The sequence below is a fragment of the Syngnathus floridae genome, chromosome 22 (genome assembly GCF_059516105.1).
Source record: "Syngnathus floridae isolate MCC-2025c chromosome 22, RoL_Sflo_1.0, whole genome shotgun sequence".
Lineage (NCBI taxonomy): Eukaryota > Metazoa > Chordata > Actinopteri > Syngnathiformes > Syngnathidae > Syngnathus > Syngnathus floridae.
The window spans coordinates 4,415,669-4,435,775 of record NC_142434.1 but is presented as its reverse complement, the minus strand read 5'-3'; the positions used below and the strand labels follow the sequence as shown (position 1 = coordinate 4,435,775).

The following is a 20,107-nucleotide window of genomic DNA, read 5'->3' as shown; positions in this document are numbered from 1 at the left end:
TTACCTCGTGTCAACGAAGCAGGGCCGAGGCAAGTTCCTGAAGCCATTTAATGACTACGCCTCACCGGATTGAAATATTGCGCTAGTGCCATTATTAATTATGATTAAAATGACAATTTTCACTCCGAGTTCCATTCACGAGAGAATTATGCGAATATGCTCCAATAATGCAGCCTTTGCCACGGCCCGCAAAGTCATTTAGTTCAAATATCTGCCAGCTCGGGGAAGTTGTAAAAAGGACGTGGCGCCAGGTCACCTCGAGGTAGGGCGTCAATGTGCCAATTAAGACCGTTGCGCTTCCTTTTCACACCAGTTAGCACTCTTTTAGTCTCTCGCCATTGTTTTCCTTTGTCTCGTCTCTGTTTATTCGTCTTAGAGTTCGAGGGATTGCGTCTTCAACGAGATTCACATTTTTGTCGTTAGCCCGTCATGCTGGTTGTTTGTCAGCATCCGCTCAGCGAAATGAATTTGTTGACGTAATCCATATATAGTGAAATGCCCGTATTGTACTGAGCAGCCAAATGCTTTTCCTCTTGGCAATCGCCGGTTCTAATGGTCCCCCGAAAAAGCAAACCACTTGTAGAGTTAATCCTTTAGCTGCTCAGTGAGCTGAAGTCTCATTTGCTGACAGCTCCCCTCTTGATTTACATTTCTGTTTGGCGCGCCGTCTTGTTAACTGAGTCGTTTTCTCGGTTGTCCTATCCCGAGGTTGCCGAAGAACCGTATCATTTGGACACACGTAAACACTGTTATCTTGAATTTCCGAGATGCGAGCCTGTCCTTTTGTTCCCGTCACTGAAATGCTTTTTAATTTACCTGTCAATCATTTTATTCTTGCGTGATCGTTGTGTATCATTATAGTCACTTCTCCCGCGTACTGAAAATAGATCATCTCCATGTTTATTGGCATCGCTGCAAGGATCTGATAAGTGGGTGTGAAAAGTGGTTTTGTTAGGTAATCCGCACTGTTTATCTTGTTGCGCCGTAAAAGTAACCCGGGCTGCTCTGCGCGGTCGGAGTGAGGCGAACGTTTCTCCGTCTCTCGCAAATCATTTCTGTTCGGGCATCGTCTGAGAACACATTCATCAGGCAGCTACACTGATTTGTAATTAAGTTTAATTAGCAATAGTTAATACAATCTGCCCCCAGAGATGTTTACCATTTGAGACCGCAAACCTGGAGGCTAGTCGGAGCTAATGAAAGGCCTGCTACTATTACCTTATTGATCAATTTATGCTCCCTTATTAATAGGAAGACAAATGATTTGGCGTGAGGCTTTTTGGAGCTCAATGCTAATTAAAGCGCCAGAACTAACAAATACAAAGGTGAAATGAATATTCGGAATTGCGATTCAAAGCTGCGAGATATTGATTTTGCATTTGCTGTGTAGCGAAAGTATCTCAAAATTGAGGTCAACTGTTGGATAATACGAAACCATCCAGCGGAAAGGGAAACTAGAGTGCAACGGTGTCATGTTCATTAATTCCGGAATAATCCACATAATTTGAGAAAAAAAATTAAGAATTTCTTTACATTTTTGAGGTTTTGAATGCAGGATTGTTTGAGACTCCAAACAAAAACAAAGATGGTACCAGAAAAGCTGGCATTTATTTTAGGACACTTTAAACTAATGATAATAATTATCATGGAAACGCCTCTTAATTACTTCTTTGTTTGACCTTTTTTGCAAAACTCATTTACCCTAAGCACCATTTTGAAATGAACCTTACGAGGGCTATTTTTTTCCAGACGGACAATAGCATTGCAAAAATGATGCCAACTCAAAGAAACCTATTTAAAGCTAATGCGCTACTCTGGCTCCTCAGAAATGGAAATTAGTATCGGTCGGTCTTTCAAATGACCAAGATCTATAGCAAGTTAACCATAATAATCATTAATAATCAAGCAAATTATGTCTTGGAGAACTGGGTAATATTCTTGCTTATGCTTACAAGGCTCATTTAAATGCTAATATCCTTTAAGACATAATGCTATGTCAAAAAAACACGGCGTTGTGATAGCCTTTGAAAATAATCGTATAATCGAAAACATCAACAAACATCCATTACTAATGTACACCCCTGAATATTTTCTTTTTTAAAGATTGGTAGTGTGTTCTCAATTTACTTTACAATCTTTGTTGCTACTTTTACATGTGTGTCCGAAAGGTTCCAGGACTTGGGTGACAGAGTTTTATTTCTAAACTATGAACTCTGTTTTCCCTTGGAAGTAATTCCCCGAACACGTTTTCCCAAGGGTTTCTGACACACTTTCAAGTGCTCCTCACTTTCATGTACCAAATCGTCTTAATATGGTCCACGTCTTCAAAATGGGCCTACTTTAATGACCCTCTTGAGCTTGGGAATGAGCGAGGAAAAAAATTGCATAAAGCCAGGTCAGGGGATTTACTTTGAAGGTGAAAACTGGTAGCTTTGAAATAAATCTTTGGTTACTCCAGTCCTGGAACTTCTCTGACACATCGTCTATATTCAAGACCTTTGGGACCGACTTGCTGTGCCTGGTGTCTATAATTGCATATATTACGTAAGCCCCCCCTGGGTTAGATGTTCTGAGCATGGAGGTCTCGGAGATCCACCGTAGGGATTGTATCTCACAGCTAGACTGGCGTCCCTCTGGTGTAACTCCAGAAGGGTGTCCAGGGACTGGGAGGTCTGAATTGCCATGCTTAACCTGCTTCCCACAGGACCATGAGTGGAATGGCTGTGACCCAATTCAGGGGATGAAACCATCTTAGGGCACAGCCTAAGCAACTCAAAGCGATTTCAATCCTTCTGAAGCGGGCCAGACAAGACTTTGGGAGATTTCAGATGCCTGGCCGTTACTTCCCACGAGACATCATAACTACAATATCGAAGTCTCATAACCAAGTTTACTACTTTCTATTTCAGTTCCATCCGAATACAATCATATCTCGCCTTGTCCTAGTTCCCCCATAATTTAATCACCATGTTGGAAGGTGTAGCTCACTCCACAGCGCCGCAATTTGAATCGTACAGAACATGACAGTTTCGGGTCCCTGAAACTTGATTTAACGCTGCGTCATCTTTGCGATATGTTGCTCTCTGCTTCACTGCAGGATTCCTGCTTTGAGCTTCTCGTATGCGAATTAACCATCGTAGTATTCACCAGGAATCACCTCACCTGAACTCTTCAAATTATTCGAGTACATTCCCTTTTTACGCTTACCAAACTAAACTAGACCTCATTCCACAGAAGCTACACAGCCTTTGTTAGAAATATGTGAAGGCTAAATTAGACAAGGGATATGAGAATAGAATCATTCCTTTGAATAAGCTCACAAGGGGACCAGAACATTCTTTCCTTTGTCAAAGCAATGTGTGTGAAAGAATATCTCAGTTATTTTGCTTTCCAATTTCAATTTTTTTTTACACACAACGGCAAGCAAGACGACCCCCAAACAGCTGTCCACGATTTTACATCCTTCCATTCGTACGGCAACAATGGATCCTTTCACCGTGACCCGTTATGACATTTAATTTCAGTCAACACAGGTATAATTGATAACATTAATTACATCCCTGTTTCCTTTTAGATAAGCCAGGGTGTGCATATTGGATCAATTGAACGGTTGTTATACGCTGACTAGATTGTGAGCTATAATTAAATAACCATTATTGAAAACCCTGGAGCAACAATATTCGCTCTTGGGTGAATTATTTTGTGAAATATATTGCGTCGTGATGGGGAGTAAATAATCATCGGTGGTATGCTAACATATTTTTTGCCTCTGGAAACGTGTTTGAAAGTTGAGCACTAGTATCATGAATCTATTTGTTTATTGCATGCCAAAAGTGGATCATCTGAACATTTCACCAGCAATCTCGAGGCACCACATACGAATTGTCCTTGAAGGTTTCTTCGACGAGAATCCATTGTGCCAATTATGTGGATGCAACTGTACCCAAATTGAGTTTTGGTTCTCCAGAAGAAGGCTTAGCCTCCTTCGGTTACCGGCTGCTTTGATATCTTGCAGCCATAGGAGACTATAAATCACCAGAGGGGGGGGAGAAAAAATAAATTCCATTATCAACAACAAACAAGCGACCGGCCAGGAATTTTTCATTCCGCTGATTCATTTAAAGTACATACATACAGAAAAATGTCAACTTTCAAATGGACTCGATTAGCATATTCCCCAGTGGTGTATTCACCACCACCTTCATTTATCTGACAGCCAGAGAAAAATGGGGACCATGGCCACCCCGATGAAAGCAGCTGGTTGCTCACTAAAATTACAGATGGATTCGTACCACAGATTTCCCAACACAGATCAATACAGTCAACTCTATATTCCTTGCTCTTTTGTAAAGTATGTGAAGCTCTCCAGAGCTTTTTACCCAGGTGAGACATCAGAATGGGAAAAAAAACTGTTGTATTCTTTTAATGAACCTCAACCCGAGCCTGTCACTCCCCTCAGGGGGCCTTCAGTTTCAAAAGCTATATCGAAGCGAGAAGTTCATCCCTCAAAAAAAAGTATCGTCTTTGACTATTCCGAGCTGCTCGCTTCTATTTGATCATTTCAAAGGGAAGGGTGAGGAATTGTCACTGACTTGGATTGAACACATATTGGGTGGTCTTACCCAACAGGAAAGGAAGACGTCTGCATTCCTATGTCTTCGATCGATGTTGTTTTTGAAGATTCTCATGTCACTTTCTTGCGCATTGGGATTAACCTATGTCTGCCTGGCTTGTGGAAAACAGTGATTCCAATCACTCACAAGGTTTTTCACATGTAAGTCAAGCTGTAGCTTTACCGGCAGTTTGTGATTTTATCGATTTATTGCCCGAGCGAAATGTCATACTGTGAAAAACACTTAAGATTGCTTCTGTTGGTTTGAACTCCACAGTGAAGCCACTCCCCCTGTCACCGTTGGAGACCCAATCGTCCACGCCCGCCGGAGGTGCGGTCGAGCGGCAAGCGTTGGAGTCGCGGGTGCGGGCGGTGGAGGAGGAGAATCGGGCGCTCCGCCGCGAGCTCAGCCGACCACCCCGAAGCCCCTCGTCGCGCCTTCCGTACGGCGGTCACCATGGCAACCAAAGCAGAGCCCATTCAGAGGAGGGCACCGGTGATAATGAGGGCCAGAAAGCTGCTGCAGTGGGGAACAGCTCAGACTGTGTCCAGCAGCCAGTCGTGGACAAGTGTGAGGTGAGGCGTTTTCCACTTAACGTTGGAATTTAAAGCGCGAGGTTTAGATTTTGGATTCTCTCATTAGTCCGATCTCTGACGCCGGGAATGGGATCAGACGGCTGGTATCGTGTGAGAAGTGCGCCATTGCCATGCTGTGATCTGATAGTGCTCCCGCAGCGGCGCAGCACATTTGAGCTCAGTGGGAGGATGACCAGAATGAAGATAGCGTATCTTAACACTAGCTCAATAAAAACTCCAAAGCGTTTGGGGAGTCAACTGACAGTCAGAAATAAGTCCAAAGGCTTTTCATTTTTACAACTTGACACATCTAGAGAGACCATCCGATAGGGCTGTCCTGTAATGTTTGGATTAGAAAAAAAATGGACAGTGTATATCGTAGTTCCTCATGTACTTTATATAAACAAACACAGAGGGGACAAGATTCAAAAATGTCACCACGCCAGATTGTTAGATTATGAGATTTCATTGCTCGTCCCGCCAAATGTTTTTTTTTCTCAACTGCAAAATATGGAAAACATGCTAGCGCTAACATTAGCGCCTGCCATTTTTTGTATACGCAAGAGGAAAAACTAGCCAAGTTATTAAATAAATGCATATATAAATAAATGCATAAATAAATAACATTATGAAATTAATTCATCAATAAAATGACAGGCTTGTAGTAGTACTGATATTAATTTACTAGATTTTTCTGTGAAAGCACACGTTATAGAGAATAATAAGCATGTGTTATGGAAAGTAGATGCGGCAAAATAAATAATTTCAAGGTGTCTCTTTTGCCAACTGAAGGTTTAGCTGATTTGTCTCCTCGCCATTTTCAAGGAGTCGCACTTCTTGTACTTTCTCACTCGTGGGTGTATGTAGTGTCCTTAGATGTTGTCTTATCACCACCGCAGCCTACTTTCACACCAGAGCTTGTCAGTCATTCGTAATTTTTTTTTTTTTTTGGCTGAGTATTTTTCGTATGCAAACGGAATACAGAGAAGGCAGAACAGCTTGTGGGCTGAAAGTACAAAAATCAAAAAAAGGGCCAGTCTGACTCGGGCACCAGTCCGGCAGTGCGTGCACACGACCGCTTGCTCACTTGGAGGGTTAGCCAGGCTGCCCTGACCCTTGAGGGGAGATTACAGTGGAAGCTTGGAGGGTGGAAACGAAAATGCGCACTGAGTTTTGACGTGTCAAGATGTCATATGAAGCTAAAATTGGAGCCCTTTCCCGGGGCAGTGAGGGAGAAATCCTGCAAAATAAGTTAAAGCAAGACCACCCCTCTAAATGTTTAACACGTCATTGCAAAAATGCAAAAGTGACTCATTCCACACTCATAATCGGAAATAAGAAAACCTTCAGCACATTTGTGATTTGGAAAGTAATAATAGTGGTATTTAGAATAAGAATAAGTCAGGGGTGTCAAACTCGTTATTTTCGCGGGCCGCATTGACTGTTAACCCAAATAAATGTATGAGCACCTCATATGATATACAGTAAAAGCTACAAAACAAACTGACAAATAACTCATTTTCAAATCAGACGAGTAAAAACTGGTCATATTAAAAAAAAAAAAAATTTGCAATTGCGGGCCACATAAAATGATGTGGCGGGCCGTATCAGGCCCCCGGGCCTTGAGTTTGACACCTGCGGAATAAGTGAATAAAGTTCAAATCCATACAGTACCTTTTTTCATTTCACTTCACATTCTAAGTCTAAACAGAAGGGGGGAAAAAAATCATGTTTTATTCCTTTAAAGAAAGCATTCAAGATAAATTGCACGGTGACACTCTTTAAACTCGTGGCAAAAGGATCATATAGACAAAGGACACAAAAAACATTAAGATGGAGTCGCATGCGCCAACAAGGAAATGACTCCAAAAGTCCCACCAAAGAGAAAATGAAAGGTTTATTTCTACACGGGCAGGTTTATAAAATGCTCATCCTGATAACAAATCTACGCCTGTCGGTTTTTCTATTCCAACTCTGCTCCGACACATCGCAGATTTCACACAATGCTCTTAACCCACTTTTTCACACGTCAAATCTGACTTAGCGTAAACAACATTTTTGCGATTCTCGGGCTGATTAAAAAGTCCAGGCAAATCCTCTCGCTGTCTGGCTGCTTGCTATCACGGTGACAGATGGACAAAATACAAGCCCCCATTGACCCGTATAATGGAGATCTAACCCGGCCCGTTCTGTGGCCTTGACGGACAGCGAAGACCTCACGTTATGATGATCATCCATGTACATCACGTTCACCGCTGAGCAAAAAGCTATTCAAGGAAATTCTCAAACACCTTCTGTCGGCACACGATGACAAAGAATTAAGTTTATCTTTGTTCATAACGTCATTCAACCCAAAGCAATCTTGCCACATTCGAGACATCAATTCCCCCAAGACAGCGTTGCATTATTAACCCACATATTGTTACTTTGGCTAGGGAACACTTTAGCAAAACTGCTGTCAGCAATCACATTTCACCGCAACATCTATATTTACAATACATTTTACAGCAAATAATGAGATGTGTTCATTTTGTGATTTGTAACGCTTGAAAGTTCCGACTTGAATTCAATTTTCGGGTAGGAACTGCGTTTTTATAGCATCTCTGGGGGTTGGTATATTTTTCAGCAAATTTCGCAAAGCTGTTGTTGACCTCTGTTGTCACTCACGCATCTTTATATTTTTCTCCTTTCCACAGACCATCCATGTTGCCATCGTTTGCGCTGGTTACAACGCGAGCCGAGACGTGGTGACCCTGGTTAAATCCGTCCTTTTCCACAGGTACGTTGTTTTTTTTGTGATATGTTTTTGAGCAGTACGGAATTAGTTATTGATTCTAGCAACAGGTGTTTGTGGTATTAAGAAAAACAACCACATTTAAGCAATCTGACTTCATTTGCACAATAACACTCCGGGTTAGGAACAGAATTTCAAAACCTTCAGTTATCCTATCTCAAAAAAAAAAAATCAAATGTAATCAGTTAAATTCATGCAATGCTCCATTTCACCAGATCCTGGTGCGGCGTTCAAGGGTTAGTACTGCTTCTTAGAAATGCACGTACGGTACGCTTCTGAAATAATGGATGGAGTATCTTCTTCATCTTTGGTTCATTGAATTTCTATTCACAATTAATGCTCTTACTGCCGGATGGAGTGCATTATGGTCTACCACTCAGGGGTTGTTTTAGTGCGAAAATGGCCACTCAGGTGTGGCCAAAGCACAGAGAGGTTGACTAGGCAGGGTTGGGGGGGGGGGGCTCTTCGGCACACATTTCAGTAATTGGGTCGAGCACTTTTCATAATCAGAGCAAATGTCCTCAGCATTTCCTTCCATTAGTCTTTTGATTAATTCACTCCTTAAAGCCAACAGTTGCTATGACCACGGTGGGTGGGCTGATTTATTTCAACAGAGCATCCAGGGTTGAACGAGTCTTCCAAACAACCATAAAAGTTTGTTCCACCTCATAAGCATGTTTCCGTAACACTCTTAACCAAACGGGGAGAGAGAATGGATTTTTTTTTTTATGGACGTTCGCTTGCCTGGCTGAAGGTGCTCTCTGTACATTGAATTAACCGAGGCAAGGTCGCAACAGATTGTTCTTGATGCCTAGCTTTGGACACGTTGATATGATTTAGATCTTAAAAAAGGGGATGCCGACTTGAAGCTAATTGGAGGTGACTTTGGCAGGACAAACACAACTATCCTACGCTCAAAGCAGATGATGAGCTTGGCTTTGTACAGGAATGACCTTTTTTTTTTTTTAGCTACCGAGCGGTCACCAATCGAGCGGCTAATATTCCAACCCCCCGCGGCAATGTTGAATCAAACGAGGGCTTTAAATGTTGACTCACTGTTGTTTTGCCACTGAGTGACAAGCATTCGAGTCGACAGCACCCTGCGAGATCAGCCATGCTGGCCCGTCCTCTCATCGAGGGGTTGCGGGAATTGAACGGATTGGATCAGCTGGGCCATCGATTGCCAAACACCACGGGACCCTGTCATGACACGACCTGCAGTATTTAGCAAATCGGCTCTCGTCCCGTACTGCCTCAATTATCGTCAATATATACACCCCTTCCCCTCCATCCAAAAATGGAATCACTTCCTCTTTTGCAGTCTTGTCAACTCATTTTCTGACCTCACATCTTCAACAAAAGTGATTAAACCGGGCGCACAAAGAGGAGAGCTTTTGGTCGATATTGCTTTCACTCATTGTTCTCTAGTGTCATTGTCTTAATGATTTAATGGGCCACCTTTTAGTGTTGCTTACAGCACAGGTCTGATGTGCTTAAAGGAGGCGAATAAAATTGACTTTTTAATTGCTTGTACACAAATAGTTAGGTCTCCGGACTGGGTGTCTACCCACCCGTCAGGTGTGAAATGAAACAACCTTCACACAAACACAATCCCATCGACGGTATTTGAGGAGAGATTTTATAGTGATGGGGAGTTCAGGATTTTTGGGCTCAAGTAACTCGTCCCAGCCACCATCTGCCCCGACTCGGAACTGCTCTCTTGCCTAATTCGGCCCCCGGGTTATATCAAACTGTGTCCTTCCATTCCCCGAGTCCCACTTGCACTGAGCCGCTCCCGCCCTTGATTCCACTGCCAAATCTAAATGGGGTTAAGGTCTCCAGGCAAGTCGATGTATTAAAATGGTATCTCCTGCTTCAGCCCAGTATATCCTGACACCTTAATTTGTGCTGAAGTGAGATCACGGACCTTTGCTCCAGATTCCAGACTGCTCTGTTTTTGGGCCATGGCATTTGGTTTTCCTAAGACCTGACATTTGTGCAGTCCCAATCCAGTGAGCACCTCATCTTTCATGGTTTCACCAACAGTGTGGAGCATTCTTAGCCCAATTTTCCTTGCCTTTATTTGTTTGCGTCTTTATGGCAAGCGGGGAACATGTCTTACCACAATTTATAACCAGCTGAAACATGCAGAGCATTTTAAAGAGCAGCCAACGGAAAGCTGTAACATATTTACAAGCGGTGATCATTCAGGAGAGAAACTACTAAATTGCTTAATTAGCCTCAACAGATTTCTTTACCGCTACGTTTCTGAATGCAAGGTGACTGTGATGGTTAATGTTGTCATGGAAACGGCTGCCATTGAAATCCTCTATGTGAAGGTGAAGGTTCACGCTTTAGAATATCCTTTCTCGATTCACTCCTAGCCGACAAATAAATCGGCGTTGCGGAAGGCCTGACCATGATTATCTGTATCTGCTTCACTTTTTTTTTTTTTTACCGCAAGCCCCCAGTAAAATGAATGATGTTATTTGTCCAAAGAATGTCGTGGCATTATTTGCGCTGACATCTTGTATGGAGGCGACGCTGCATCTCTCTCGTGCACCTCGCAGACTTCTCCAGCGAGTGCAGCTGACACATTGATTCCCAAAATCATTCAGCCTATGTTGTCCCATGGCGCTCGCTTCCCCCTGTTAAGTTTCTCTAAATCTTGACCTGATTTAGATTCCCGAATACCTCCTAAGTGCGTCCACCCTTTTCTGACAAGCACACAAGCCAGTGTTTGGTGAAATGCATTTAGCAGCATAAATCCCTTTAAGCTGTCTCATCTAATTTCAAAGGAGTCCCAGGATAAAAGATGCAGTTCCTCCTGGGTCAGACTTTATTGTCTCTTCTGTATAAAGCCTCGGCCGTGCTGTCTGATGAATCATCTCCTTCATGGCGTTGTGTCTCCCCGAGGCCGGCACGCCGCGCTCCGTCCAAACGATATTTAGATTAGCAAAAACAATCTCCGCTAATGGTCGACAGAGTTGCTTGCTCCGGTGGTTTCGTGCAGATCTTCATCAGCAGATGCGGTTTCGCCCAGGAAGACTGTTAAGTGTACAGGACTCGTTCGGGTTAGTTAGTCAATTGATTTGATTGACGTTATTACCAAAACGATTTAGCTAGCACAAATTCAATAAATGTGCTGTATTGAGGATATCAACGTGGCATGGAATTTAAAGCAGAACTTCGAAACTTCGTCGAGATCATTTTTCATTCGTCAAAGTAGGACAATCTGTGTAAGAAACTGCGGTTTGACGATGCATTTCAATTTCTCATTGAAGCATATTTGAAGTTATAGAATGCTTTGAAGCTTTCCCGTGAAAGTGCATAAAATATATTTAAGCCTCGCCCTCGTGTATGTGCATGCGTGTCCACAGGCGGAACCCCCTCCATTTCCATTTCATCACCGACTCCATAGCTCAGCAAATCCTGTCGTCGCTGTTCCACACCTGGATGGTTCCTGCTGTCCGGGTCGACTTCTATGACGCAGATGAGCTGAAGGTGAGAAATACCTGCTCCCGTTTGCTTCGGTGACTCGTCATGCTACCTGTCCCTTTTATAATTACTGCACTTTTAATACACTTCACACTACAAAGCCTTCCGATCAGCGAAAAAAAAAAAACTCATTGCCTACTAAAAAGTTTGGAAAGAAATTACATAGCGTAGAGACGTTTATGCTAGCATTAGCAACTAGATGATTTTACGCAAAATACTTCAGCATGTTAGTCTTGCAGCAACGGAACGAGTGCCCCGGGTGTGATGGATGCCATGTTAACTTTATTTAAAGAGTTTTATGCAAACAGCATCCTTTTCCCACCGACAGCGGGGAGCTAGCAGTGCCGCTCGCGCCTTAGCGACAGGCAACTGTCCTACAGATGATGACGCTCAGTGAAAATAAGCGCTTAAATGTGTATTTGGGGCACTTTTTTTTTTTCCCCCAAGACTACTTGTCAAAACACATAAATTTCTGGAAGCAAAATGCCCAAAAGTGCCCTGTTTTAATATCCGACTTGTCTAAGTTTAGCAAGCAAAGTGAAGCCATATTTTAAGCTAGTTTGCCTTCCAGATATAGTTTGAGTTTTGAATAATGTCGACGGGGTATCACCAATTCTCATATATTGTACAAGACCAGCGGGTCCTTATTTAGTTTGAGATAAAGTTAAAAAAATAAATGCTCCATTTTTCCATATACAGTGGAATAATAGTATTTTTTTAAACAAAATACAAATAATCTACCTCCATCTACTGACACCCACGTCACTCACCAAGTCAGGCCCCATTTTTTAAAGCCATACATACTCAAAGTCAGAGCTAAAACAGTAGTAAAGTTAATTTGTATCAATTTAATCAATTAACGCTGGATACCAGTAAGAATATTTTAATAATTGCCTCCAGTCCCCGTTAAAACACTGACAGATTGTTGTGTTTTTTGTCTCATGCAGTCTGAGGTTTCGTGGATCCCCAACAAGCATTACTCTGGAATCTACGGTCTGATGAAGCTGGTGCTCACCAAGACGCTTCCGCCAGATCTCCAAAAAGTCATCGTCCTGGACACAGACATCACGTTTGCCACGGACATCGCCGAGCTATGGGCCGTCTTCCACAAATTCAAAGGTAGCACTTTGGGAATTTCACCTATTTTCTGACTCAAAAAACAGCAACTATGAATTCACAATCAATCAATCCCATTTTTATATTTTTAAATAATTAACCAAATATCATAATCTATTGACATGAGATCGATGCATTTTTACATTAGTATTAATATTTAAGTCCCTAAAATGGTATGGTCATTATAAATCAAAATACTTTTCAAATACTTTGCAAAACACTAACTTTATTGAAAAGTAAGTTGTTACACAGAGTTCCAGACAGTTCACATAATGACCGAAAACCCAATTAGCACCTTTTTTCGACTTAAAGGATGCCTGGGCAGCGTTAAAGACATAAAAGGCAGCGTGTGTCACGGGGGCACAAAGTCCTCCGGGCAAATTCATCGGCGAAAGTTAAGGTTGCAGGAAGTCACGTAGGCGCAGGGATGGCAGCGAATCACTTAAAAGATTTATCGGAGCTGCTGTCCTATAGAGTGGCGCAGCCGGCAGCGCTTTGGATCAATCTTCATTAACAGTTGACTCCAATGCACCACCTCTGCCACCCGCTCCTCGCCCAGTCGGGCTCAGTCGTTCGTTCCCATTATGTTTAAAAGCAAAAGTAGGCCCCAACATTTACTCAGAGAAAAGCGATACTTCTAAAGGAGGAACTTTTTACATTTTCTTAGTTAGCCTTTTTTGCAAAAGATAAAAAAAAAAAAATTCTGTCTATGTGTGCTGCTCCACCGTTGGTTTTTAAATACCCGTTTATGGTTTTATTTGATTGTTGCCGCTTGTTGTGAAATGTTTTTTCCATTTTGTCGAAAATCAAAGCATAAAATATATATAATATAATCTCAAGTAACAGCAGGTTGTGTCCAACATTTGTCACCTGTGATTTCTTATTTATTTTTTTAATAGTACTCACGGCCTTCCATTTGGAACGTTTCATTTTGAATGAGTCATCTAATAAGCTTCCGCTGCCAGCCCGGTAATCTTACACATGAATAAAGGGATGGATTGTAAACCAGGAGGTGTGGAGTTGTTTGCAACCCTCAGAGAGTCGAGGAAGCTATTTTCAGGTGTTATCTGTAAAGCAAATTAGAGATGGAACTCGAAATGACCAAAAGTCCTGCTCACCCCAGCGAGCATCTCATTTGGGTGCATTACTATTTGCACAACCTCCATTTTGGGGACTCTTAAGTGAGTTTTGCCGTCATTTTTTTAACATTAACTGATAAAAAGCTGCAAGGTTTGGACTTTAATTACATTTCTACTAATGCATTCCCGTTTTTTTACATCGCGTTCAATGCCTTCTTTGGTCACTTTTACCACCCCCCGTGTTATTTGCCGATCGTCCTAAAGTGCTGGATTCGACTAATCGATAACCCCAAATGATATGCGACAGTATGAGCTCCGCTTTTAAACCAAACATGTTTATGGGGCCTCAGTGCATAATGACTGTCTGCCATGCTCTCAAAATGTTTCTTTCGGTGTTGTCTTCATCGATCTGGCTGCTCCCTGCTCGTATTGTTTAGCGGCACTTCAAATGGGCTCTGAAGGATATTTTCATCCCGGCGAGCATAACTGGACCCCGTGTTTCCTGTCAGCTCGAAAGCCGTGGCCATCAGTGGATGTAATTTTACCCGGTGGTCTTTTCCTCCCTGCATCAATTTGTGTTTTGCCGTACGATTATAGCAGCACGGTGTGGTGTCCACCAACCCCCTCCCCTAAATGCTGACTTGCTGATGGGTTCTAAAACCGCAAGAGTGATGTACATCGTTTATCCATCCAGTGTCAGAAATCCCCGCCGGTTTCCTGGAACCCCCCCACCCTCAATTCTAATCAGTTGGTAATATAAGGTCGGGTAAGAGCTCTAGAGAAATTAAAAGTTGCACTCCAGACCCCATCTTTCATTTTACCTTCATTCCCACGTCGCATGGTCTCCAGAAAGCGTAGTCCCTGACCCTTGCCACTTGGACAAATTTGAGAGGCGTGCAATGGTGTGTATCAAGCGGCGGAGGGCAGGCAGGTTGAGGTCAGGTGTTTAATGTCGGGGTGTGCAGGGGGGGGGGATTGAGCAGTGTGTTGTAATGCCTTTGAACTCATTAATTCTTCAACATCTCTCAGGAGTGCTGTGGAGTCTCTTCAATAGATGTGCTCTGACTCCCCATTTATGAACATGATGTACAGTGCATGTCCCAGAGATGTTAATAGATTTCCGTCCTGTTGCCATATTACACCTTTTTCTGAATCTTCTGTGCTGCAGGTATCATGCTCGAAAATAAGTGGATGCCAATGGTCATGAAAATTTGACACGGTTGAAAAGTTAAATACAACTGAATTGCTGGACTAAGACGGTGATTCTTCGAGAATTAATTTGGAGCACCAATCTTAAAATTCGTTCACTGCCAGCAAAGGTCAAATTAATTTTTGATGTCTACAGCTGTTAATAGCAGTGAATGAGTTAAGCTAGTCGTCGAAACTATTTTTAGCATAATTTTAGTAGGATTTTACGGAAAGACAGATTTTTAGTTTTGACTTGCCTCTTCTAGATATATATTCAAGGCAACAAACTCCTGTGTAGGTAGCAATTCTGTGCTCTTTCTCCATTTTAAAATAACACCCAAATCACCCACTCAAGTCGTAAAATAACAGCTATTTTGAAAAACACTTTAAATTCCTCACCTAAAACCGGTTTGTCAAACAACTGTTATAAGCAATGGAGGCTTTTTTTTTTTTGCTATCGACCTGAAATTAGTGTGACTGAGATTATTGTTGGTTAGTTAAATTGGCGAACGCAACATAATTGTGATCAATTTTCCTCTGATTCACAAGGTGAATAATGATAACCAAAATTCAATTCTCCACTGAAGATTGGCTTTAAAATAGATCCCTTTATTTTATTTTCCTTAATGGCCTCCACTTAACCGTTCACTTTTCTTCCATTGTCCACGTCACTCCATGACTTGCTTCTGCATTGTTCAAAAGGTCAGCAAAACATGGCAGCTCTCATTGAATGGAATCAATACATCACAAGACACGGGATTGTGACCGTTGGAAAAAAATCTCTCTTCATTTCCGCTCCTCATTCCGTTACTCACCGGAGCGTGATGCCTCTCATCACCACGGAGCACTGAACTAAAAGCCCGCCAGTCGCCCCTGTTGTCAAATGTAATCACACAGTCCTCTAAACATCGATTCTACCCACATTTTCTGACATTTTCTCTCCAAAAATCTCACTAAATAGTCAAAAATGCCATTTTAGCAAACACCGCTAATTAGCTGCCATCAGAAGCTCATTTTCTCCACCATGTTCGAACAACCAAACTAATTGCAGGTGATGCTTGGGCAGTGTTACCTAGCCAAGTACCTGCCCTTGAATTAGCAGCACTTAGCGTATTGCGGTGACACATCGGTTTTTTTTTTCCTCGTTCGACACTTGTGCGTCAAAAAGGCTTTTTAGCTGATCAGTTGGCGTTCAAGGGCAGCGGGACAAAGATGATGTGCCGGTGACAATCAATTGCCGCGCCCCGCCGGCTCGCAATTTAACGCTGTGTTTTGCTACACGTTATTTGTCTCCGTGCCGTCGGTCGCGATAAAAATCGCCTCGGTGGGCGTCCCATTTCTTCCGCGTGCTCCTTTCCACAACATCCCCTCCCTTTTTGGTCTGCCCACTTTGCTGCATTGCAGTAATACTAGTAAATATTCAACATTTATTAGCTCCAACTCCATCTGTTCATCTTCAGCTGGGACTGTTTGAAGTGCACAAAGAAACACAGCGGAAACGTTGCCAGGGCAATTGTGGCGTAATACAGAGCACTGTGCTCTCAACACAACTTGTTGTTTACTGCCCACGTTTGCTGGAGCCAATGCTTTGCCCATCTCTTCCATCCTCTACTTTGTAATAAGACTGCCAAAAGGAAAAAAAAAAAACCATGTACCGTATTTTCCGCACTATAAGGCGCACTGGATTATAAGGCGCACCTTCAATGAATGGCCCATTTTAAAACTTTGTCCATATATAAGGCGCACCGGATTATAAGACGCACTGTCGGCTTTTGAGAAACTTTTAGGTTTTTAGGTGCGCCCTATAGTGCAGAAAATACGGTATCCTTTTTTTTTTCCCCAATTCAATTGCCTTTTCTCATGCACTTGGGATGCTAGTCGTCATTTCTTGGCCAACTTCCAATTTGGTCTCTGTCGTGAAAACGGGAGACAAAGGGTTTTTTAATGGCATTGGGATGCCACTAGGTGGCGCCATCAGCGCGTAGCAATCAACTCATGTTACAAATAGTTGTATTTTGTTGTTAAATTGTTCAACACGAACAGTTGAGGCTCATCAGTATTAGCTAGCATGCTAGCCTAAGTAGCACAAACTGACGTGGGATTTATTTTCATTTTTAAGACCGTGATTTTATTCTCATTCTCTTACGAGCGCTCTTCCGTTTTGCTGCTTTTCTGTAATGCCAAGCTTTTTCAGTCAGCTTGCCTCTACAAAAGGGGCTCCCATTTTGTGAAAGCCCGTTTTGTTTTATAGTCCTATCACTTTAACGGCAACAGTTAGCCAACCATTAAAGCTCTCTGTTAGCGGCCATTTTAACAAGCCTCACCTCAGTCACCACCTCTATTGTAGATGAGCCAAGGTTTAATGTGTGGGCTACACCTTCAATTAATTATTACATGCAACTAATTACATGTTAAGCTACCGAGATTCCAAATAGGGGCTTGGAAAGCTTTTGCTGATTTACAAAATCAATCTCATTTAAAACGAATAATGCGCATTTTTCTGCTTTGAAGATTGAAGAAATAAAATCGCTGATTCAGTGGCTGACAGCTGAGCGCTTTGTTTGAATCCAGACAGTAATGAGAGCTATTTGCTTTCCTGGCGTTTATTTCTTTGATGAGTTTATTTCAAAAAAGGTGTCTGTGTCCTTGGGTCCTTGTTTTATTTTTTTTTTAAGTCTTCCAAGTCTTTTTTGTTTCCCTGACAGCCAGCGAAGGCTTCCAGCCCTGCTGTTTTTTTCCAATTAAAAGTATTTAATTGTCTTCTAATTTAACAAGGTCACCGTGTTAATGTTTTGTTTTTTCATTTCAATCCCTTCAGTCATGTTTTCCTCTCAGATGGTTGCCTTGGAAAAACAGCGAGAAGCTGAGCAATTTGAAAGGCTCAGTAATTAACAGTTTTCGACTAAGAAGGAATTAATCCGCAAACAAATTCGTGCAGTACCTGTTCCAGCAATAAACATGATTGACGACGTGCTAGTTAACTTTAAGCATCTGCATTAAAGCCTTTTGCTCTTTTTTTTTCCCCCATTCCGCTCTTTTATATTCGTTTTGCTTAAACACTGTTTGTAATGTAAATAAATCTTCTAACAGCGGCTGATATTATTGAGTCATGTTTGCCATTCTATATCAAATCAAGAACTCTAGTGATGTTTTTAGGAATTTATTGTAGTCCATAAATCTCTGACTTTTTTTTTTACTCCAACAAAAGCTTTATCTTTGCATGCCAGAATAGCACAGCCCTTTTTTTTTTTTTTTTTTAAATCTCTTGCAACAGCGTTCGATGTTTGTTGGACACTCCCCATCGCAGTAATTTAAACAAGGCACGATGATAATGAATATTTTAACACCTAACACTGCTTGAATAAACATCGGGGATGTTTGGGGAGCGGCTCAATTTAAAAAGGACCACAAAGTTTGATTGAATTACCTTTTTTGCTTCTAATCATTTCTCTCAGTCATCACGGCTGCCTGCTCAAACAATCTCCTGATTATCCTCCTCGGGGCCTTTATTGGAGCTTCCTCCCCTACCTCCACGTCGGCTGTCCGTCTCCTTGACCTTTACATCCGTCTGGCTTGTCTCCTTGCAAATCCTTCGCCCTTAAGCCCACATCCTTCCCTCTTTTGGCTTAACTGCTGGGCCGTGATTACGTTCCGCCTCCTCCTGCTGTTTCTAACATTCAGAGCTCTAAACGTTTTGACTCACGTGAGCTAATTATGGAACTCCCTCTGTGACTTTTGTCATGGCAATGTCGAGTGGCAGTTAAGGCCCCTCCCACCCCGAGTTTGCCGTTGACTCAAATATAAAAGGCAGCTTTATTAAGGGATTAAGGTGCCCCTCAAGTCTTTGGTCGCTGATCCCTTCCGACCGCTTTCTGGAGGAAATATACTTTAAAATATAGTCTCCCCCTTCTTCTCTAAGAAAAGCACGTTATTTGTAATGTAATGCTTTGACGCCATCTTGTGGCCAAGGAACTATGTTGACGTGAGATGAGGAGCTTCTCAGAAAATGAGTTGACAGCACTTGAAAATCCATTGCAATATTTTTTTTTTGCTTCAAAAACTGTTCTGTTCATTCAACAACAAAACACTGGTAGCTTCAAAAGTCTGAGTGTTGTGAATAAAATCAAAGCTGCAAGGAGTGCTCAACATCCCCTCAGGGCAAAATGGTCAGCGTACGCTCTGATTTACAGTTTAAAACAAATCAAAGCATCGGGACCAAAGGTATTGCATTGAAGCCTTTCTACCAGTAGGGGGTGCCACTGAGTCTTTTCAGCTCCCGGTGGAGTGACGTTAGTAAAGGTTGATATTTGTGCTTGTTCCAGGCCAGCAAGTTCTTGGTCTTGTGGAGAACCAGAGTGACTGGTATCTTGGGAACTTATGGAAGAACCACCGACCATGGCCCGCCCTGGGTCGAGGCTTCAACACTGGTGAGTTTTTAATAACCGTCATAAAAGCAAGCTGCAGAAAATTATTCTATAAAGAGCACCAAGTGGAACAGAACAACAAAAGCGTTTGTTTGCGGCAGCTTTGTAAATAAAAATAGCATCTACCAGGACTTAATGGCATGTTTTTAAAATAAAATAAAAATGACTCCTCTAATTATAGCGTTCGTACCATGATAGTATTTGCAGGTGTCACTTTTGGTGAGCCTACGTGACGGAATAAAGCAACGGATATCTGCGGATCACAACTAATCTATTTCCTTCTTTATCTCGGGAGTCCAAGATTAGCATTTGAAAAATGCCGCAATGCATTCACTTCAAATATACAGCGGTGAGAAGCAGTGGAGGAGCTTCTATTAGTCCAGCAAAGAAGCTTTTTTAAAAAAAAAAAAAAAAGGGTAAAGTTAAGCACTACTTTCTAGTATGTTTCGAGAGCTCCTTGTGCGAATACAAAAACCCCACAGAGTGCGAAAATGATGAGTCATGCTGCAACACGCTTCACAAAAGCTTGCATTGAAAATGTCATTTCAAAGCCCTTGCAAGGTTGCACCAAGGGTACGTTATTTATTTTAAAATACGAATCTTCTCACCTCATATATATGTTTTTAAATATACAGTTAAGTTCGGATATTCTTTTTGAGTTGAATTTTTATTTGGTGGTTCTTTGTTAGTTGGAGATGACATGAGAAGAATAAAACTGTCGCAAAGTTCTCAATCCAAAAGAATTCATGTCCTTGACGAATGCTCGCTCGCGTGTTTTTATACAAAGTACCACCATAAAAAAAATTCAACTTTCCAAAAC

At 42.0% G+C, this 20,107-nt stretch overlaps 1 protein-coding gene across 5 annotated transcripts in view; it reads left to right on the top strand.

The window, feature by feature from the left end:
* LOC148379342 (xylosyl- and glucuronyltransferase LARGE1) overlaps nucleotides 1-20,107 on the top strand; it is a 107,589-nt gene that overhangs the window by 79,680 nt on the left and 7,802 nt on the right. For all 5 annotated transcript variants that reach the window (XR_015855323.1, XM_088366536.1, XM_088366535.1 and 2 more), the window contains 5 exons: nucleotides 4,890-5,188; nucleotides 7,885-7,967; nucleotides 11,363-11,486; nucleotides 12,428-12,599; nucleotides 19,186-19,290. Coding sequence is in view for 4 of the 5 variants with exons in the window: in XM_088366536.1 (XP_088222662.1) it covers nucleotides 4,890-5,188; nucleotides 7,885-7,967; nucleotides 11,363-11,486; nucleotides 12,428-12,599; nucleotides 19,186-19,290 (783 nt within the window). In the remaining variant the exon portion in view is untranslated. The remainder of the gene's footprint in view (nucleotides 1-4,889; nucleotides 5,189-7,884; nucleotides 7,968-11,362; nucleotides 11,487-12,427; nucleotides 12,600-19,185; nucleotides 19,291-20,107) is intronic.